Source organism: Hibiscus syriacus, unplaced genomic scaffold (assembly GCF_006381635.1).
Source record: "Hibiscus syriacus cultivar Baekdansim isolate YM2019G1 unplaced genomic scaffold, ASM638163v2 tig00117012_pilon, whole genome shotgun sequence".
Taxonomy (NCBI): domain Eukaryota; kingdom Viridiplantae; phylum Streptophyta; class Magnoliopsida; order Malvales; family Malvaceae; genus Hibiscus; species Hibiscus syriacus.
The window spans coordinates 285,844-309,477 of record NW_024063524.1 but is presented as its reverse complement, the minus strand read 5'-3'; the positions used below and the strand labels follow the sequence as shown (position 1 = coordinate 309,477).

General features: G+C 35.1%; 1 protein-coding gene across 2 annotated transcripts; it reads right to left on the bottom strand.

The window, feature by feature from the left end:
• Positions 1-21,064: 21,064 nt before the first annotated feature.
• Positions 21,065-23,634, bottom strand: LOC120195327 (bromodomain-containing protein 3-like). 2 transcript variants are annotated; one of them, XM_039197396.1, is made up of 4 exons: positions 23,344-23,634; positions 22,138-22,483; positions 21,924-22,024; positions 21,065-21,818 (listed from the first exon to the last, which is right to left on the bottom strand). In XM_039197396.1, exons 1-4 carry the CDS (start codon positions 23,422-23,424, stop codon positions 21,369-21,371), a joined length of 978 nt encoding a protein of 325 aa, XP_039053327.1. In that variant the 5' UTR covers positions 23,425-23,634; the 3' UTR covers positions 21,065-21,368. The 2 variants fall into 2 exon arrangements, with proteins under 2 accessions (XP_039053327.1, XP_039053326.1); XM_039197395.1 differs by having other exon boundaries at positions 21,065-22,024; positions 23,344-23,625.

Sequence of the window (23,634 nt, the reverse complement as noted above, 5' to 3'; positions counted from 1 at the left end):
CATTTACCAATACCAACATGTTCCATAAAACATGAAAAAGTAATAATGTATTACCTCGATTTTTGTGCCATGCTGATCGACCATTTAAAATCCATCCAAACGTCCTCGATATTTATTCAACTTCCAATAATTCCTCAAATACATAACAATATAAATTTCATCAAAAAATGAGACTTAATTCCGAAAAACGGATCGAATCGAGTGATAAAACAGTTAAAAACAACTTATTGGGTTTGAATTTGGCAAAACGGACTCAGTACGTCAGAATAGGTATACCCGAAAAATTCAATGGTCGTTCAATGGCCGGTCAACGCCAATCAAAGTTCTTGTCAATGGTGGTCAACGGGTCAGGTCGGGTCGGTCAGTCGGGTCAGACCAGGTCGGGTCGGGTTGGACCGGTTAAACCGGTTTTCTTTCTCTTTTTCTCTGCTGCGAGATGAAGCCCAATCTCAGGGGGTGGCACGTGGGGTGCGTGAACAGTTCTACGTTGTCCGAACAATTCCCAAAAAAATTCTAAAAATTATTTTAAGGTATCTTGAGACACTTACCAAGCTCAGTTCAAAATTTTGAACAGTGGAGAGCTCGATTCTGAAACATCAAAAACTTTGACTTTCTCACCCCTCCACGTTTCGGCGACGACGGAGACATGGAGGATACTGGTGGACTCAGAATGATGCAAGGAACACGATAGTGCGGGAGGTGTCGAAAACAGGTATTCTCCGACGATACTTCCAATTGAAATTAATGACAAACAATGCCGATTCACGATGAGAGGTTTGAGGGTTTTGTTCATCGGTCAACAACGAACACGATGGTGGTTTCAGTTTGTTGAACGGAGGCCGGACGACGAGTAGATCGGAGATCAAAGTCGTTGACCGGGGAGAGGAAAAATGAGAATTTTTCTGCAGAAATACACGGGGGAAGAGACTTATAATTGTCTCAAAAATAAAAATGGTTAAACTATAAGTTTAGCCACTGAATTTCCTGCACTTTATAAAACGGTCTACTAACTTTGAATTTTTTTAATTTAATCCTCAATTTTCTTCCCAAAATACCAATTAAATCCACCACTTTATAATTCTTAAATTTAGCCCCTAAATTAGGGTATTACAAACATTAAACTTCTCACTATCGATGCATACGACACTCGAGACATCTCCATCATCTTTTCTTCACTGCTAGGACTCATACTGGAGGATAATTTAAAGTTAATAGAAAGAGGGGTAGAAATTAGCTTACAATCTTGCATGTTGAATCGTGATAAAATCTTCTTCAAGTAATTCTTTTGTGAAAGCCAAATCTTCTTATTACTTTTTTCTCAATGAATTTTCATCCCCAGAATCTTGTTTGTTGATCCCAAGTCTTTCATTTCAAATTCCCTAGCCAGTTGTACCTTCAATTCTTCAATATGATATTTGTTGGGTCCTGCAACCAACATGTCATCCACATACAATAACAATATAACAAAATCATTATCACCAAACCTCTTGAAATAAGCACAAAGGTAAGCGTTAATTTTATTGTATCCAAGGCACATAATGAAGGAATCAAATATCTTATACCAACACCTCGACGCCTGCTTTAGACTATACAAAGATTTGTTAACCTGTAAACCAAGTTCTTCTTTTCTTTTTCTTCAAAACCTTCAGGCTGGAGCATATAAATTTTTTCTTCAAGATCTCCATGAAGGAAAGCTGTTTTAACATCTAGCTGCTCTAGATGTAAGTTCAATGTAGCACACATTGCCAACACTACTCGAACTGTTGTTAGTCGAACCACAGGAGAAAAGATTTCATTGAAATCAATAACTTCTTTTTGAGCATATCCTTTGACCACCAGTCTTGTACGATACCTCTGCACTTGATCGTCACTATTTTGCATGATTTTGAAGACTCATTTTCTACCAATTGGCTTCCTTCCTTGTGGTAGTGGCACAAGGTCCCATGTATTATTTTTATGAAGGGCTTCAATTTCTTCTTGCATAGCCATAATCCATAGTGAATCATCTGAGCTATTTATTGCCTCCTGGTATGTTGATGGTTCATTGTCCTCTGTTAAAAGGTAGTATGCAATATTACCTTTTATAACATAATTTGAGTGTCAATTGGAAAATATTCTCAAACGACATGATTGACGAGTTATTGGAGCTTCAAAACTCTCTGGTTCTTGTTAATCATGTGCTGGTTTTGCTTCAGAAGAATCTTCTTGTTCAAACTTTTTTTCCACATGTATCTGTGTAGTCTTTGACTTTTGCACGCTATCATCGGCTTCTTTTCTTTGTAGTTTATCTTCTACAAAGATAACATACCTGCTGATGATCACTTTGTGCATAGTGGGATCACACAAGCGATACCCCTTTTCAACATCAACATACCCCAAGAATTTGTATTTCCTGGATTTTGGATCCTTCTTTGAAATTTCTTGGGAGTTGTACATCACGTACACAATACTTCCAAATACATGGAGGTTTGAATAATCAGCTGGTTTACCAGTTCACATCTCCATTGGTGTCTTCAACTCTATTGTAGTTGATGGAGCTCGATTCACCAAATAACAGGTGGTATTGACTACTGCGCTAAACCTAGGGGATTTAAACGTGATTTTACCCTAACATTCCCCTATATAACAAACTTTTTTTCAACCTAAAACCAAAAAAATCACAAAAAAACTTCTATATTACCCTAAACCAAGCCCGAACTACCCTAATTGCTATGATCTATTCCCCTAGACCCAGATATTGGGTCGAAATAGCCGAATATCACTCTTAAATACCTAAAAAAACCTTTAATCGTTTCGGCTTCCCTTACTCTGGCCACTGCGAGGATTAACCAACCTTTCAATTCATCTACCCTATCAGGTAACTCTCTATATTCCCCTCTTTTTCGTAAATACAAATATATTTATATTTTTTTGCACTCGAAACTGAAAAAAAAAAAGAAAAAAAAACTTCTTTTTTTACCTAAATCTTTGTTTTGTATTGCTTTGAAAATCTAAAAAAGTAATCATTTTTTACAATATGATTTCGGGTTTTATATCCAGATTTATAGAGATTTTAAAATAAAATAAAAACCTAATATATTGTTTGTGATGATTTTCTATTTTAATGCCAATTGATTTTTTGGGCTTTACTGAAATTGCTGATGATTTGTTTGGCTAGGCTTAACACCGACTGATCGGCGTGACTGGGAGTGGTAAGAACTCGGTCGGATGTTGTGGAGTTCATCTTGGTGGCGGTGGCGGCAGCTGAGTGAATAGGATGTGTTAGGTTTAGGGTTATGGTTAAGTTAGGTTAGGTTAGGTTAGGATTTGGGCTTTGGTTTGGATCCGAGTTTGGGTCTGTAATTGGGTTAGAATGTTTGGGTATTGGGTAATGGGTTTAGGTTGGGTTTGGGTTTGGTTTGGGTATTTTGTAATAATAAATAAAAAATATTTTATTTTTAATAATAATAATAATAATAGGGTTGAAAAATGGTGATTACATTTGTCTCTCTTTGCTCATTGCAGTGGAATGGGAATAAAGCAAAGATACAAAGCACCATTTTTCAATGTGGTCTTTGCTTGAAAAACTGTGAACTCTTCACTGAGGATGTCAATCCACCTCGTGTGATGGATAAGATGTGATTGAACAAGTTCTTCTCATTATGAACTTATTCTCTTGGGAACCTTGACCCAACTCTTTCTGCGATGGTTGACCAAAAGTGATGCTGATCCAACTCCTTATGCGATGGACGAGCCAAGGTGATAAGATCAAGCTAAGGTTGAACAAGTTCTTTTCATTATGAAATTATTCTCCCTTATCGGATGAGTTCTTCTCATTACGAACTCTCCACTAGAAATGTCGATCCACCTCATTATGTGATGGAATCGAACCAAGGTTGAACAAGTTCTTCTCATTATGAACTTCTTTTCCCTCAACAGATGAGTTCTTCTCACTATGAACTCTCCACTAGAAATGTTGATCCACCTTCTTCATGATGGAATCGAACAAAGTGATGATGCTGATCCAACTCTATATGCGATGGATGAGCCAAATATTGGTACTATTCTAGCTCCTTATGTGATGGATACGAGTTGAAGTTGAACAAGTTCTTCTCATTATGAACTTCTCACTTATCAGATGAGTTCTTATTATTATGAACTCTTTACTGGAAATGTTGATTCATCTCCTTCTGTGATGAAATTGAACAAAGTGATGATGCTGATCAACTACATATGCGATGGATGAGTCAAGGTTGAACAAGTTCTTCTCATTATGAACTTCTCCCTCATCAAATGAGTTCTTCTCATTATGAACTCTCCACTGGAAATATTAACTGGTTTATCCTCTCTTTGAAAAGTTTTAAACCTGCAAAAGGTTATCATATATCAGTGATTCGTATTTAAAGTACCCGAAGGTAATGACCCGATGGTCCTCAATTTTTACTGAAATCCATTTCTTTCAATGGTTAAAAATATGGATTAATTCTTTGCTGAAATCATTTTCTTCCTCCTGAAGTCATGAAATGAAATCTTTGTTGACTCTTTGAATTCATGTAAGGTGTTCAAAACTTGATGAAAAAAATGAATGTGTATGCTCCTATTTTTGCAAATGCCTAAATATGCATGATGTGATTTTTGTGTTTTGAGTCCTATGGTCTTGTATATTATTATTTTTCTATCTTCTTCGAATCCTCTTTTTTGCTGGGTCCTTACCCGATCCGTAACCTAACCTTCATTTCTAAAATTAAGATTGATCTCTTAATAATCTATGTGTGCCTTTGCCCGGAAGCGGCTGAAGATATGTCTTGGAACAAATTGTGTTATTGTCATTTCATTATTCATTTTGTCATTCGGGCTATTGACATCGCTTGTGCTACCTTCTATCAACCACTTGCTTCAATGAGTGTAAATATCGACATGGTGGATTGCCTTGGATTCCCTGTATCTTATAGGTTAATTCAAAGTAATACCGAGAAATTACTTGTTTGGAATTGGATTATGTTAGGTTGTTTGTAACATGAAGAAATAAATGATTTGAAGCTTGAAGTGATAATCATGAAATTTATTGAAAAAATATAGGTTTTTACACAAAGTCATGGAAAATGAAATAATTGAATAGAGACTCTGGAAACAAAAGGTATATGTCCTAATGAATTCTAGCACAAGTGTTACTGAATCAGTTAATTTGACACCTTGAGGTGATCCTCTGTTTGGGAGATCTCAATGTTGCGGGGCTGTTTGCAGATGTGAAGCCTCTCACAAACTACTAGGCTTTTGAGAGTGTTTATTTTTCAGATGCTCAAACATCAAAATGCATTTGAGCCATCTTTTCAGGTTGTCAACTCAAATCATTCCTTTGGTTCCAAGACCCCCTTTGCGGGTTTTCATCTTAAACTTTCTTTTCCATTTTCATTATTTTCTTTTCTTTTCTTTCTTTTTTTATCATTTTTTCTTTTTTCTCTTTTTCTTTTTTCTTTTTTACTTTTTTTCTCTTTCTTTTCATCATTTATTGGATTCCTCATCACTTTTCCATCCATTTATGCTAAAATCAACACTCCTCTGGAAAAAGCCTTTTTCGAAAACGTATGGCCCTTCCCAATTAGGCATTAATTTCCCAATGAAATCCTTATGAATAAGCAAGATATTTTTAAGCACTAGATCATCATCTCGAAACTCTCTTGGGCGAACATTCTTTTCGTGTGCTCACATCATCTTTCTCTGGTACATCTGTCCATGACATATATCTTTTAGTATTGTTTCCTCAATAAGATTCAGTTGGTCAACCCAAGATTGAACTAATTCTGATTTATCTAACTCTACTTCTTTCAAGACTCGAAGTGATGAAATTTCAACCTCAATGGGTACGACTGCCTCTATTCCATAAAATAAAGAGAAAGGGGTTGCCCCTGTCGATGTTCGCATAGTCGTCCTCTATCCATTTAGGGCAAAGGGTAATTTTCATGCAAATATCTGTAAGTTTCAGTAGTCTTCGTAATGATTATTTTGATGTTTTTGTTCGATGCTTCTACTGACCCATTCATTTTCGGGCGATAAGTTATGAAATTGGCATGTTTACCTTAAATTGCGCACATAGTTCATCCATCATCTTGTTATTCAAATTAATAGCATTATCTGTGATGATTTTTCTAGCAACCCATATCGACAGATTATTTCTCTTTATGAACTTGCAAACTGTAGATCTCGTGATACTGGAAAAAGAAGCATCCTCTACCCATTTAGTGAAATAATCAATTGCCACTAAGATAAAGTGATGCCCATTTGAAGCTTTTGGTGTGATTGCCCCAATGACGTTCATACCCCACATGGAAAACGACCAAGGTTAGCTCATAACATGTAAATGTGAAGGTGGTGCTTGAATTTTATCTGCATATATATGGTATTTATGGCATCTTTTTACATAATTGACACAATTTGTATGCATCGTGACCCAATAGTATCCATATCTCATGATTTTTCTAGCCATAGACAAACCATTTGCATGTGTTCCACATGTTCCGCCATGCACCTCTTCCATTATGCTCTTTGCTTCTTTGGCAGTCACACACCTTAGCAAAACTTGATCGGTACTCCTTCTGTATAAAATCTCTCCATCGAATAAGTATCTGACTTCGAATAAGTATCTGACTGTCATTCTCCTGATTGTTTTCTTGTCAATTTCAGATGCATCTGGAGGATATGTTTGGTATCTCATATACTGTAAGATATTGTAGTGCCATAGATTACCACCCATTTTTTTCTTCTAGAAGATAGCAACGTGTCATGGTTTCATACACTTGCATCTTTATTGGCATCATGTTTGTCTTCCTATTAACCTTAAACATCACAGCCAACATAGCCAAAGCATCAGTCATTTGATTATCCTCTTAGGGAAGATATATGAATGTAGCATCCTCAAATTCTTTCAATAATTCGATGACCAAACTTAAATATTCAATTAATTTTGGTCCCTTTATCTCCCATTCTCCCTTAAGTTGATACACTACTAATGAGGAATCTCCATATACTCTAAACGTTTCAACCTTTCTTTCAATGGCTTCTTTTAACCCCATAATGCATGCTTCGTATTTTGCCATGTTATTAGTACAAAAGAATTTTAATCTACTTGTAAAAGGATCGTAGATTTCTTCTAGGGAAATCAACACTGCCCCAATTCTTTTTCCCAAAACGTTAGAAGCTCCATTAAAGTATAATTTCTAGGATTTTTCACATATGGCACTTTCTTCTTCAGTGGAGATGTACATCAAATCCTCATATGGGAAATTGAAGTTTAGAGGCTTGTAAGCTTTTGAAGTGCGACTCGCAAGAAAGTCGACAATGACACTCCCTTTTATTGTCTTTTGGCTCACATAGACAATATCAAATTCAGAAAACAATATCTTCCACCTAATTAGTCTGTTAGTCAAGGCAGGAGATTCCATCAGGAATTTTAATGGATACATCCTCAATATTAACCACATGGTATGATATAACATGCACTGCCTGAGCCTTCGGGTTGCCCAAACTAAAACACAACACAACTTTTGAATCAATGGGTATCGAGTTTTGCAATCAGTGAATTTCTTGCTCAAGTAATAAATAAATCTCTCATTTTTTCCCTACTCGTCATGTTTCCCTAACACGCAACCCATCGAATTCTTAAAAATTGTTAAGTAGAGAATTAGCGGCCTTCCAGGTACTAGTGCTACTAGGATTGGAGCATTGGAAAAGTATTTCTTGATAATCTCTAAAGTCTTCCTAAGTAATTTGAAAACCGAATCACACTTATCGGTCAACTGAGAAATGAATAGAGATATATAGTTTAGTCTTCCAAGGAACCCTCAACCTTGTTTCTACGTGCGAGGTATTGTAAGATCTTGAATTGTCTTGACTTTATCTGGATCAATCATGATTCCTTTCTGAGTCACCACGAAGCCAAGTAATTTCCCTAATTTTACCCTGAATGTTCATTTGGTTGGATTGAGTTTTAATTGGTACTTTCTCATTCTTTGGAAGAGTTTTCTCAGATGTTGTATATGTTCTTCTTCGGTTCTTGATTTGGCGATCATGTTATCCACGTATACTTCAATTTCCTTATGCATCATATCATGGAAGAGAGTTACCATGGTTCTTTATGGTTATAAACGTTGTTTTCTCCATATCTTCATGATTCATTTTGATATGAGTATATCCCGAGAATCCATCCATAAAGGAAAACCAGGAATGCCCCGCAGTGTTGTCTACGAGAGTATCTATATGAGGTAAGGTAAAATTGTTTTTCGGGCTAGCCCTATTAAGGTCTCGATAATCCACGCACATGCAAACCTTTCCATATTTTTTAGGGAATGGAACTATATTGGCCACCCATTCAGGATACTTTGCATCTTGAAGGAAACATGCATCAATCTGTTTCGTCACTTCTTTTTTTATCTTTAATAGTATCTCTGGCTTCATTCTCCTAAGTTTCTACTGAACTGGCTTATATTTTTTGTATAATTGGCAACTTATGGACAACTATATCGGTGCTTAATCTAGGCATATCTTGGTATCACCATACAAAGACGTCTCTGGACTCATGGAGCAAACTTATCAATTCTAGCCTTATTTCTACGGACATAGTAGTGCCAATTTTTATCTCTTTCTTCATTTCTGCCATTCCCAAATTCGGAAGCTCTGTTTCTTCCTATGGGGTAGAATCTGTTTCTCTTTCTTTTCATCCAATCTTAATAACTCGTTAGGAACCTCATATCCTTCCTCATCTTCGCACTCATTAACTTCTTCCAGACACAAAGGTCACTCAAAATTTGTCTTGTGACTAACTTCATGAACAATCATGCTAGTATTATTGTGACATCTACATAAAATTTGGCTCGGATGTATTGGAATGTGAATGTAAAGAATAAAGAATATGGTGCAATGAACATGGTGTATATATGCGAAGAATGAAAATGAATTGCCATTTGAGAAATAAAAATATATATTTCATTAATCAACTTTGGTAACATTGATTTCTACAAAAAGTTTCTTTTGGTAATTTTAAATGCTAACAAGAGTTCTTTTTTAGTATTACTTTGAATTAACCCTAAAAACTACATGGAGGTCCTTAACCGTCCAATTGTTGAATTCTTTACCAGGGAAGCAAGGACAGATTCCTGCTAAAAACTTTCCAACTGGTTAACCCAGGTAATCATGTTAACAGACAGTCCTTTAAAAGCTTTTCCCATAAGATCCTATTCTTTCATCTGCTCCTCAGTCTTGATAGCATTGGTCAGTTGTTGTTCCATGTCGTACACTCCTCCAAATTTGAAAGAGTGTTTTAGGGGAGGAATGACATATGTTCCCCAGGGATATCCTCTACCTTCATTTTGGCTTTTCTTGCTTCAACCCTCTTTCTCAGCTCCTGAATACGTTACTGGAATGTGGGCTTGAATTCGAGCCCAAAATGATCCTTTTTTGACTCAATGGTTATGGGTCATACCATTCATTGTAGATTCCTACCTAGTCCTTTACTTTTTTGATACACTACTAATGAGGAATCTTCATATACTTTAAGTGTTTTAACGTTTCTTTCAATGGCCACTTTTAACCCCATAATACATTATTCATATTTTGCCATGTTGTTGGTATAACATAATTCCAATCTACTTGTGAAAGGATAGTAGATTTCTTCTAGGGAAATCAGCATTGCCCCAATTCATTTCCCCAACGCGTTGGAAGCTCCATCAAAGTATAATTTCCAGGATTTTTCACCCATGGCACTTTCTTCTTCAGTGGAGATTCACATCAAATCCTCATATGGGAAATTAAAGTTTAAAAGCTCGTAATCTTCCGAAGCGTGTCGATAGAAAGTCGACTATGACACTCCCTTTTATTGTCTTTTGGCTCACATAGAAAATATCAAATTCATATAACAATATCTGCCACCTAGCCAGTCTGGCATCCCGACCGATAGTCCCCTTCTCTTCTCTCTCAATCGGCCCCCTGTTGGTTCACTCGCCACCATCCCGATCGTCGTTCTGGCCACCACACACGGTGGTTGAACCTCCTAAACGAAGGCCAAACTACCCTAATATATATGATATATTCCCCTATACCTAGATCTATGGTCAAAATGATCGGATATCACTCTTAAATATCCCAAAAAAATCTTTAATTGTTTCAACTTCCCTCACTCTGGCCACCGCAAGGAAGAACCAACCTTCGATTCATCTACCCCCTTAGGTAACTCTCATTATTCCCCTATTTTTCATAAATACATATATATTTATATTTTTTGCATTCAAAACTGAAAAAAATGAAAAAAAAAAACTTCATTTTTTTACCTTAAGCTTTTTTTGTATTGCTTTGAAAATCTGAAAATGGATACTTTTTTAACGAACTGATTTCGGGTTTTATACCCATATTTACAACTATTTTAAATAAAATAAAAACCTAATATATTGTTTGTGATGATTTATTCTTTTAATGTCCTGGATTTTTTGGGATTGGCTGAGATTGCTGATGATTTGTTTGGCAAGGTTTGACGGCGGCTGATCGGCGTAGCTAGGCATGGGAAGAACTCGGTAGGCTACTTATCGGCGTAGCTGGGCATGGGAAGAACTCGGCCGGCTATTGTGGTGTTCATCTTGGCGGTGGCGGTTGAGTGATTAGGATGTGTTAAGGTTAGGGTTAGGTTAGGTTAAGGTTTGGGCTTTGGTTTAGATTTGGGTTTAGGGTTGGAATATTTAGGTAATGGGTTTGGGTATTTTTTAATAATAAATAAATAATATTTTTAATAATAATAATAATAGGGTTGGAAAACTGTGATTACAAAGATATACTTCATATAGTGGAAGATGATTTACGCTGAAGGGATTTATTTCGGCTTCACTGTAAAATATGAAGTTGATTTTTGATACAGCGATCAAAGTTGTTCTTCAACCTCCCAAGCAGAAGAAAAAGAGCAAAACCTGCTCAATATTGTGAGCGGAGAAGGGAAATGTAAAAAGAATATGCCTTCAACCCAATCTGTTGCCCTATTATCCCGTTCTCTCCTCTTTTCCTTGCACTTGAAGATACTAGAAGCCCAGGATTTTATATTAGTGACCCAATTGATAGCTCCTGATCTTAGTAACACTTCTGGTGGTAAGATTGCTTTATTGAAACTCTCATTGAAATGAAGTACATCAATGTCAGCCTCCAACCGCACTCTATTTCGGATATAATTTTTTTATAAATGCTTATCGAACATTCTAGTTTTATTTTTAAATATGTAATATGGATGATATAAAACCCATGAAAATTTTCATTTAGGGGATAACATTTTCGAACCAATAAGAGAGAATCCATTTTAGAAAAGAATATCGAGAGAGGAGAGAGACCAGTTGAATGAACCAAAAAAAAGGAAAACCTACCTTTTTGTTTCGACAAGCGGCCACCTCCTCCTCGCCGGTACCGTTATCAGTGGCCTTGGAGTTTTTTTTTCTCCTCTCTATCATAAGAAGAAGAGATAGTAGAGAGGGTTAGAGGATAGCAACGGATATGAAAAGATGATAATGAGGTTTAGGGTTTTATAATCCTATACAGATAAATATATATCAGCTTTAAAACATTATCGTTTTGGGCTACTAGGAGCATGCGCGCCTGGTTTGGGGAATAATAGCATGTTTGGTCCCTGCAGTTTGTAAGCTTTTCATTTTTACCATTTAATAAAAATTTTATTTTCTTTTATTTCGAGCTCCTTATTTGTTTTATGCTTTATTTTCATCCTTTTTTTTTTTGCTTATAAATATTTTTATGTTTATATTTATGGTGGCCAGTGTATTTTATTTCACTTATGCTTAAGCAGTACATATTTTTGTTAGTTCATTTTAGTCTTTATCTTGTTTATTACTGCATTTCTATTGATATCCAACTTTGGTTATGGTATTTACGAAGGTTATATTTTAGGCACTAGTTACTGTGTACAGGAAGTGCATGCTCTATTTATGTTTTAACCCCTTGACTTTGGTTTTGAATATACTTTGGTCACTGTTCCATCTTAATTTTCACTTGAGAAATATGAGTTAATTGCATATTAATCCCTGTAGTTCCTCAATTGATTTGATTTAATCCTTATTTTAAGTTTTTAATTTGCATATTTAGTCTCTGCTTTTTTTTTTGTTATTTTATTTTAATTCTTTTTTATATATTTGGAAGTGATATTTTCTTTAAAGTGATAATGTAACATAGTTGTAAATATTAAATACTAAGTGTATATAATATAGTACTATATGTACATGTATCTTATTAAAATTATAAAATATGATTATATATATTTATATATGCATTAATGTTTTTTAGAATCAATATTTTCGAAAAATCGTAAAATATTCCTTTTATTTGTTAATTTTTTTAATGTCTTTTACTCGTGTATTTTCGAGAACATGTATCGTAGAATGGGTGTGAAAAGCACTACTTGATCGAAGTAGTGTGATTTGATACGATATTCGAATGAAAAGTGAACTTGAAATGAATCGAGTTTATTTTTATAAAAAATGATAATTAATTCGTTTTTATTTTAATTCAAATGATGGCAATGCTTGTTTCTTTAAATAGTAAGTTATTTTATGCAATCACTAATATTCAATTTATATTCGACTTATATGTTCTTGTTAACATGAATAAAGAGAGGACATTCTTTTATAGAGAAGAAATCGATGAGATAGCATTCCTAGTAGTTGGAGTGTAAATTCCCTGGGTTTTCCCTCAAGGAATGTTCTTTATTAAATAATTCAAAACAAATTAATCAATGTTCAATAAATGGATTATAATTTAATTTTCTATTTGAATTTATAATTTCCACCACCACGACAATATACAAGCGATTATGTACCAATTTTTTGGCATTGTGGGGGTGATAACCCTTCCCCACGCTTAATCGACTCCTAAACCTAAAATGAATCTTTGACAAGTGCATGCAGTTTTTTTTCTTAAAAACAATTTTTCTTAAAATTGTTTTCGACTTATCTAAACCAAAGGTTGATGACAACTCCAAATCAATTTAATCAAAATAAACACAAAAATATAATTTTTTCTAAATAAGTCGTAAATTCGAGGTTTTCATCGAAAACTTATTCGTTCGTAAAAAAAAATATGTTACGACAGCTTGGCGAGTCCACTAAGACACTTTAGAGAGTCATATTGTAAGTCGCTTATATATTGTCATAGTGGTGGAAATTATGAGTTCGAGACTATAGTTAGCTTATAATCATTTTATTAAATTTTGCATTATTTCTTTATGTAAATAGTTGTACTAATGTTCAAATTCATGTTTTAAGGTTCACCAAAATTTCTCTCGAAAGTATTTCTTTTATTTTTGTTTTTTTATTTGGTTGAAGGTTTGTGTGTTCATTATCACACACCTCACGTGCATTTGCATGACCTAAGCTCTACACCCAAGCTCTGTCCCAATTAAGTAGAGGTGAACGCTTTGCTTCCATAAGAATTTATTCTTCGTATGAGCCTTAGTAAATAACCTATGGGGTACACATGTTTTATACTTTCATAGGGATTTATTCCTCATATAGGTATAAGGAAGTGGATCCCCTCGAATTGAACTCGATTCGTTTAAGCCTATAATGGGTGAGGATTGAGGGCTTGATAGCCAAATAGGGCACCGACAGCAAGGACAATTCGAGTACCTTTCCCTGTTAGAGTCGAAACCATACATATAGTGAACCATAGAGTGGTCACCCTAGGTAGAGCCATATAGAACCTCTGTCCATTCGTAGGCACCAAAATAAGTGTACACGAAGGAGGAATGCCTTTAAACCTTTACATTTTGCTTTAAATTCATATAGTAAATTTCTTTTTTGAATGGAAGCCATGAACTAGATACCATGCGGATAGGATTAATTTCTTGAAATAAATCATTTTGGGTAGAAAGCATGTCTAGATAGGATTGTTGTTTAATAGAAGCATGTTTGGGTAGATATCATGATTGGGTAGGTGTTATATTTATCTTTAAATAGCATTTTTTATCTTTATCAATTATCTCACCTATACTAACTCGATTCTTCTCATTTTTGTGTCATTTATCACTTTTTTGCATTGCATCGTCATGACATAATAGAAGGGTGTTGATCCGCAATTGACTACCAAATAGAAATGTTTCATAAAAGAAAAAAAAGTTTTCAATCAAATAGTCACATATACGGACATGCACTGATGGCTAAAGGAAGTCCAGAGAGAACAAAGATAAAACATCAATATACTTTAGACCAAGCGAGAGCATGTCTGTAAAGATGTATTATACTGTAATAGTGAAGACTTTTGTCTCTAATGACATTTGTTTTATGATATTCATCTTTGGGATCAACCTTTTTTGCATTCCCATTAGCATCTTTGCATTCTACATGGCATTTATTGAGGTATTTTTACATGCATTAATCATGGATACATGGATTTATTTCGTGGAGGACTCTGAGGAGGTGTTTCTAATTACGTAACTTCATTCACACAGTACTAAGAATGGAAGCAAAATTGGAGAAACTGAAGAAATAACTGGAAGAGAATTTGAAAATGATGCAAATAGATTGGGAAGCTACATGGAGCAAGCGCAAAAGGTCACTGTGGATTGCATCTTGCAAAACCAAGACAACTTGGTTGACCAAATTGTAGCAAAATTGATTGGGCTCAACCAAGAAAGAGGCAAAGAGAAAATTTCCTCAACCATGGAAACCTTTGAGTGTGTGATGGCACATGCTAATCTACAACTACTCATTTCACCAGAGAGGCTTCCAAGCCACAAAGTATGCTTCTCTGCCACTAAGACTCAAGTAATTGTGTTAGATCCTCAAGATAACCCTAATAACCACAACATGTCTAATCCATATGAGATGAAAAAAGATAAGAATGAGATCCCTGTGAACTTAAAAAAATTGGTGCAGAGAGACATTCAAAGGAACGGGAGGACAAAGCTCTCGTAATGAAATGGATGCAAGTGAACTAGTCTTGGTTCCTGACTTGGTGCTCCCGCCTAAATTCAAAATGTCTGATTTTGAAAAGTACAATGGAACCAGTTTCCCCACTTTCCATCTCACGATGTTTACTCGAAGGATTATTAGATACACCAACAATGATCAGATGTTGATCCAATGCTTTCAAAACAGTTTGAATGGACCCGCTTATAAGTGGTATATTCAACTGAGTAGTATTCAAATCCTCTCCTGTAAGGATTTGGTTCGTGCCTTTTTGGGTCAATACAATCACATGACTGATATGGCCCCTAATCGAACAACGTTGCAAAATATGAAAATGAAGCGTAATGAGAGATTTCGACAATATGCACAACGATGGAGGGATGTTGCATCTCAAGTGCATCCACCAATGATTAAAAAAAAGTTCATCACTTTATTCATCAATATATTAAAATCTCCATATATTAACCACATGTTAGGGGCTGCTACTAAGAGTTTCTCTAACGTCATCATGTGTGGAGAAATGATTGAAAGAGCTGCCAAGAATGGCAATATAAGAGGCACTAGCTGTACTGACATTGAGAAAAGAACTGGGATTAAAAAAGTGGGATATTATCTAGTTAATCAAGTAGCCAAACCTCATAAGGTGTTCCGTGAAAAGACTACAATTAATCCAATTCCAATGACATATGAGGAATTACTCTCAAAGCTAATTGAGAAGAACCTTGTGACTACAGTTCAATCCAAACCAAAGGAGGCCCCATATCTTGAAGGTCGTGATATTTACACCATATGTAGCTATATATTGGGAGTTCAGAACACACTACTGAGAATTGTGGGGCATTGAAGCGCAAGGTCCAAAATCTGATTGATTTAGGGGCATGGACATTCGATGTGTAATGGGGTATTATGATCAAGAGCGGGCTACGGTATCCATCAGGAATTTTGTTGCACTCACATCAAAAGCATTTCATCTTGTTTGAACTTGTTTTTCTTTCTTTCTTCCTATGTTTAAATGTTTGTAAGTTATTTAACATTCAAACATTTTAAATAAAATATTACCTTCTGAGGATATAAGCAATGAGCAAATTTTAATCTTGAAATTCTTTGAATATCAACTCAATTAAAAGAACTTTAATAATTGAGGTTATAAATCTTTGACAAATGACAAGATTGAACCTCTGCAAAATAAGGACCCTTGATCCTAAACTAAAAACTACACCCGAATATGACACCCTTCTTTTATTGGGACCAATATAACCACATACTACTACGAAGAGACAATCAAAGGGCTTGACATTCATGTATGTGTTAGGAGCGGACAAAATATGGCATTTCATGTATGTTCTTGCAAAGCTGATTAGATTATACTTTTATGCTTGGCATTCGATGATGATCATGATCTTTACAAATGGAATAGTTGAGTAGATGAATTTAGTTTAGGTCAGTTGCTTGGAAATTAAACTCTAAAGATGAAATTCTCTAACTCTTAGCGACACCCAGACTATAATATATTCTTCTAAACGAGCTTAAGAAATCTTGAATCTTGATACCCAGAAAATTAATAAAATATTTTTATAAGGTAAATGCAATAAAGCTAAAGATATTCCGCTAAAGCAATTTATTAGAGAGAAAACTCAAAAGTCCTAGCTTTATGCATAGATTATATTCAAAATTGTGTCATTCATCGGATACCTGGAAATTCGGTGTTTGCTCCACTGTGGCAGTCAAGTCAAATACTTTGTGATAAGATAAATCCCTCAGCTATGCTAAAATAATGGCAAACTAAATCAAAGCAAAAAATTCAAGAAAATGACAAAAGTTCAAGGTTTGAATTAATAAGGAGTATCGGTGGATGGTGGACTAAGGGAGTTGAGAAACGTCTATTATAGTCAACTTCACACAAGCACACATGAATTATGTTTTTAGACTGATATTTATGTACTGCTTTTACTAAAGGAACCTTTGAAGCTTGAACAAATGAAAGATTTCAGAGAACCGAAATATAAATATTCTAAAAAGTCTAGCAATTGACTATGCTAGTTGCATCATTTTGTTTGTGTCCAATCAAAATGCCAAGCCAAGAAAGAAGGGCGTGTCATAATGTTCACAAGGACCGAGAAAAAAAGAAGAATGTCGAATCGATGAAATAAACCTCAAATTTTAGGTAGCTAACCTCAACCAACATGCCAATCCTGACACTTGTTAAACAATTGTAACTATGAAAGATTAAAAGAGCGGTTGATTCTTTTGATATTCAATTAACTCATGTTTTGTGATTTGTTTCAATTGTGAGCCTAAATATGGGGCATTATTTTAGTTTCTTCAACAATAAAATTCACATATTTTTTTAAATTTCTTCATCGAACTTTTCAAAGGAAGAAAACATTTTCAAACAAGATAATCTCTATGGAAGTGTATCTTGGAATTCAACAAATATCTCAGAAACAGAAGTTCATGATCGAAGCTGGGGCAAGGGAAGCCGAAATTTTTAGTGCAAAATTTAACGAGGCAAGATGAACAAATTGTCACAGGTCAAAGTTTGCAATAGTACACTCTGGTGGAAAATGAAGACAACCGAATCAGGAAGACAATGAAAACTGCTCGTGCGTCTATTTCTAACTATTGATCAAAAAAGCATGCATCAACATAAACATACGCGTCACATGAATTTGCACCTTTGCATCTCATACATTCATCATCGCATGCGATAAAACTTTGTTTCCCCTCTCATGAGGATGCCTTTATAATCTCTTTTGAGAAACTAATTTCTTCTTTCTCAAGATTGTTCTTCTAAGAACATCAATCTAGTCTTTCTTAAGATTGTTTTTCCCTGAAATCCTTATTTCATTTTTCTTAAAGGCCATTATTTTCCTTTCAATAAGACATCATCTAATTTCCCATTCTCAAGATCATTTTCTCCTCTCATGAGGATAAATTAAAAAAAGGTCATTTTTATTAAAATAAAAATCAAATACATAAAATAAACTTCATCTTGACATCCATAAAAACATCCAAGATAGTTATTCATAAATGCATCATTTTTTATAAATCTTTCAGGAAAGAAAAGTTTGGTGATGACTAGACGTCCTCAACATGAAGGAACAAAGTCATTCATAGGTTTGACGTCCTGAAGTGAATGATCAGATCTTCTAAAGAAAACTAGATCTCCTCAACATAAAGGAGCAGATTGTTTGTCTCCCTTGAGTCAGTTTCTCTTGAAACAAATTTTGTCTCCTTTGAGATTGTTTCTCTTGAAACAAATTTTTTCTCGTTTGATACAGTTTCTCTTGAAACATGAACCTTTGAGATTGTTTCTCTCGAAACAAAGTTTCATCTCACTTGAGACAGTTTCTCTTGAAACATAAACCTTTGAGATTGTTTCTCTTTAAACAAATTTACTCTCGCTTGAGACAGTTTCTCTTGAAACATAAACTTTTGAGATTGTTTCTCCCAAAACAAAGTTTCGTCTCGCTTGAGACAGTTTCCCTTGAAATATAAATTTTGAAATTATTTCACTCGAAATAAAATTTTATCTCACTTGAGATAGCTTATCTTGAAACAAATTTCTTTCCACTCATTTATTAGACAGGAATTCAGAGCTATCAAAGAATTCATTTCATAATTCCATGTTGAAGAAGAAGATTTCAGCAAAGAATGAGTCCACATCTTAAGTTTTGAAAAATCCAAATCCATCATAGAATGAGGTGGATCATCATTTCCAATGGAATGGTTCACAATAAGAAGAACTCGTCTAAGGAGTGAGAAGAAGTTCATAAAGAAGAGCTTACTCAACCTCAACAGTTGCCTTTAAAAAGGAGTGAGGAGTTCATAATAAGAAGAATTTGGAGCTTGAGACTTGTTGACAATCTGAAAAATTGATGTTTTATGTCTTTGCTCTATTCATGTTTCGCAGAAATGAGTAAAAAGGGTAACTGTAATCACCAATATTTTACCCCACATATATTATTATTATTATTACAAAAATACAAAAATCACCACAACCATACCTGTTGCAGCCCCCTATGCCCTGCTACACCTACTCAACTGCATCACTATGCCCTGCCATCTCCAACACTTTCCACGACAACTCATGTGCTCCATCAGCATCAAACAAAGAAAAATCAACAATTTTTCCTTTTTATTTTTAAATATGTAATATGGGCGATATAAAACCCATGAAAATTTTCATTTGGGGGAGACCATTTTCGAACCAAAAAGAGAGAACTCATTTTAGCAAAGAAGATCGAGAGAGGAGAAAGAGACCATTCGAATGAACCAAAAAAAGAGAGGAAAACCTACCTTTTTGTTTCGACGAACGGTCACCTCCTCTTCGTTGGCGTCGTTTTTGGTGGCCTTAGGGGTTTCTCCTCTCTATCCTGAGAATAAGATAGCAGAGAGGGTTAGAGGAGAGCGGCGGGTATGAAAAGATGAGAATGAGGTTTAAGGTTCCATAATCCTATACAAATAAATATATAGTAACTTCGAAACGTCATCGTTTTGGGCTAATAGGAGACCGTGCGCCTGGTTTGGGGAATAATAACACGTTTGGTCCCTACAGTTTGTAAGCTTTCCATTTTTAACATTAAATGAAACTTTTATTTCCTTTTATTTCTAGCTCCTTATTTGTTTTATGCTTTATTTTCATCCTTTTTGCTTATATATATTTTTACGTTTATATTTATGGTGGCCATTGTATTTTATTTCACTTATGCTTAAGTAGTACATATTTTTGTTAGTTTATTTTAGTCTTTATCTTGTTTATTATTGCATTTCTATTGATAACTGACTTTGGCTATGGTATTTACGAAGGTTATATTTTAGTCACTAGTTACTGTGTACAGGAAGTGCATGCTCTATTTATGTTTTAACCCCTTGACTTTGGTTTTGAATATACTTTGGTCACTATTACAGCTTAATTTTCACTTGAGATAATATGAGTTAATCGCATGTTAGTCCCTGTAGTTCCTCCATTGATTTGATTTAATCCTTATTTTAAGTTTTTAAATTTGCACATATAGTCTCTGTTTTTTTATTTTAATTCTTTTTTTATATATTTGGATATGTTATTTTCTTTTAAAGTGATATTGTAACATAGTTGCATATTAAAATTATAAAATACCATTATATATATTTATATATATGCATTAATTTTTTTAGAATCAATATTTTCGAGAAATTGTAAAATGTTCCTTTTATTTGTTACTTTTTTAATGTCTTTTCTCGTGTATTTTCGAGAACATATATCGTAGAATGGGGTGAAAAGCATTGCTTGATCGAAGTAGTGCGATTCGATACGATATTCGAACGAAAAGTGAACTTGTAATGAATCGAGTTTATTCTTATAAAAATGAAAATTAATTCATTTTTATTTTAATTCAAATGATGACAATGCTTCTTTCTTTAAATAGTAAGTTATTTTATGCAATCACCAATATTCAATTTATATTCGACTCATATGTTCTTGTTACCATGAATAAGGAGAGGACATTCTTTTGTAGAGAAGAAATCAATGAGATAACATTCCTAGTAGTTGGAGTGTAAATTCCCTAGGTTTTTTTCTCAAAATAAGGAATGTTCTTTATTAAATAATTCGAAATAAATTAATCAATGTTCAATAAATGAATCATAATTTAATTTTCTATTTGAATTTATAATTTCTACCACCACGACCACATACAAGCGATTAGGTATCAATTTTTGGGCGTTGTGAGGGTACTAACCCTTCCCCACGTGTAATCGATTCCCGAACCTAAAACGAATCTTTGACAAGTGCATACTAGTTTTTTTGTCTTAAAAATGATTTTTCTTAAAATTGTTTAAAATACATTTTTAGGTATTCGACCTACCTAACCCAAATATTGATGTCGACTCCAAATCAATTTAATTAAAATAAACACAAAAAAATCAATTTTTCCAAATAAATCGTAAATTCGAAGTTCTCATCAAAAATTTATTCGTTGGTCAAAAAAAGAGGTTACGACAATGACCATTTATATCGTTTTAGCAATGGGGGATCAAGAAGCAAAGGACCATAATTCCCTATAAATCCGAACTCAATTATTCAAGTATTTGTACTTGCATGTATTTATAAAAAGCAATAACACGGAAATGCAAGAAAATAGTAATGGAAGGGTAACATGACCATATGAACAATGAGTAATACTCATGTTACTGGAAAGAACCGAATTCTGTAATACATCAATGATATATTCTTTTCTTTTTTACACCAATAAGGTTGAAAGAAAAAGTATAGGCTTAATCCATTTCGCCAGTAAGGTCGCCGCACAAAATCTGTCCTCGATCTAAGTCCTAATCCTAGACGTAAACGGAAGAAAGGAGCTGAAATGCTGGCAACAAACTCTTCACACTTTCAGCACCTGGAACAAAAGGAGTAACCGTTTTCTAGTTCTCACACTTTGCATGCATTTTTCTCGGCTCGGCATGTTTAGTTCAGAACGGTGCCATGAAAGGTAAAGCATATATATCAGCATCGGGCAAGAAGCGAGCATGTGGCCAACTTGTTGAGCTCATTTGACTCGAGCCGATATTTTCATCTTTGTTGCTTTTGACCCCATTGTTGAGGTTTCGCTTCCTCTGAAACAGCCAGTCCTCATCAACAAAACTGGTTATGTCAGTCTGCTGTGTAGGCACAACCCAATCCTCCACAAGATTTTTGAATCCCAAAGCTAGTGTAGGAGAGCAACTGCTGCACAAGCTTGTTGACAATGATGCCTGAGCACTACGAGCAACACTTTCTGATGCACCAGAAGATGAGAAAGGTTTTTCTTTGCTGAGCTTGGGAGTTAACTCTGGGAGCCTAATATTGGCAGTAGAACAAAGATGTTCTTCCAGTTCTCTGCCTGTTCCAGGAACATGCTCATGCGTCCCTTGAACAAAGGCCTCATCTATCTTTCCTGAGGTAGAGCAAAGGTGCTCCTTTCTGGGTAGCACTTCAGGATCTTTATGCCCTTGAGAAGGCAATCCAAGCGTCTCTTGAACAAAGGCCTCATCAATCTTTCCTGTGGTAGAGCAAGGCTGCTCCTTGGTGGGTAGCACTTCAGGATCTTTATGCCTTTGAGAAGGCAACCGGATCCGGATAATGCTTCCTTCACATTAATAATAACAATTGGAATACACAGTATCAGTGCCCATGTGAAGAAAACAACCCCAACAAGTAAACAGCCTCTCCCAGGTAAGGAAGAGATACAAACACACTCACCAGAATTATGCCCACTGTCAGGGGGCAAGCTCAACTTCTGTCTTTTACTGCTGTTAAGGGTGCTATCGGAGGAGTTCTGGGGTCCCACTGCATAACCATGTTCTTCAGTAAGCGTACTCTTCTCATAACATTCAACTTCATTTTCTCTTCTCTTTTGATAGTCTCCTCCTTTTTGACCTTCTTGGCTGCTCTCGTCTTTATGCCTTTTCTTATGACTATGCTTTTTACTTTTGGTTTCTCCAATGTCCAGGGCCTTGTCTCTTTTTTTCTTCTCCCGTTTTTTCTCTTTCTTATCTTTCTTTTCTTTCTTCCTATCCTTCTTGGCCTTCTCTTCTTCTCTTTTAATCTACAAATCACAAGAGAAAGAGTCAGCTTATGAACATACTGTGGAAGCAAATTCAAACAGGCAAAACAGCAATAAGGGAACACGGGCAGTCCTTGAACCAACTTCAGCAAGAACAATTACAAATGAAATATTCCCTCTATGTAGTAAAGTTTACTAATAACAAATGATTGTAAGCCTCACAATTGATTACACCAGTCCCATTATAAATTTGCATGATTCTTTGTTCCACTCTCCAATGCAAATTTACATGCAGCTGTACTAAAAGTTAGGTTCCATTTTCAAGCAACATTTCATTAGGAGGCCAATACAATTTCATTAAATTCTAGCTAGTGTCCTAACAATTCAATTTTAAGCTTCAATAGAACTTCCACACTACTGTTCATACATTCACATTGTTCCTTTAGATACTGAACTAATAACAATTGCTGCCTCTCTACAATTCAGATACACAAACGAACGGATAACAAAAGGCAACATTTCATTTCTTAATTATTTGGGTTCAATTTCCCTAGTTAAAGTTTAACATTATTATTAACAACTCTCCTATTTTATAAGAAATCCAGAAAACGAACAAATGGCATGGCCGGTAAGGAAACGGTTACAATGAAATTGATTGATTCTCTATCCAATCTCTTCACATCTTTTATAGCCATAATATGCAACACATGTTAATTAGGAATTAACCCTCTTACTAACACTCAGCTCTCTGACACCAAATATATATTTTTCCCTTGTCTCTTTGCTATACAAACAAAAGCAAAGCAGAGGAAAGCGAATTATAGCAGTCGAGCAGAAAGGGTGAAAACCCCCCCCCCCTCAAAAAAAAGCTTTGCATTCGATTGGGGATTTGCTCCAAAAACCTTAATCAATTCAATCAGTGCCTCATCGCGGATTCCGTTCTTTACGTACCCCGGGGGAGGATACGGAAAACACCGAGACATCTGTTGATTCAGCAACAACCGAATAATACGAAACCGAAAAGGGAAACGAAACCCTAGAACATGTCAGATTAAGAAAAGAAAAATTGTAGCTGTAAAACCTTGGGCGTTTTAGGGGAAACCTTCAGCTTATCCCGCCAAAAACGGAAAGCTAATCAAAAGAGAGGCGATTCTTATATTAGGGTTTGAGAGAGTAGATGCTCTTTAGATCCA

What these genes read in the sequence shown, in the direction of transcription:
- LOC120195327 (XM_039197395.1), bottom strand. Translation starts at nt 23,424, where the DNA reads ATGTCTCGGTGTTTTCCGTATCCTCCCCCGGGGTACGTAAAGAACGGA. An exon ending in CACTGATTGAATTGATTAAG is followed by an intron (nt 22,484 to 23,343) that starts GTTTTTGGAGCA and finishes TGTGATTTGTAG; the next exon opens with ATTAAAAGAGAAGAAGAGAA. An exon ending in TGACAGTGGGCATAATTCTG is followed by an intron (nt 22,025 to 22,137) that starts GTGAGTGTGTTT and finishes ATTAATGTGAAG; the next exon opens with GAAGCATTATCCGGATCCGG.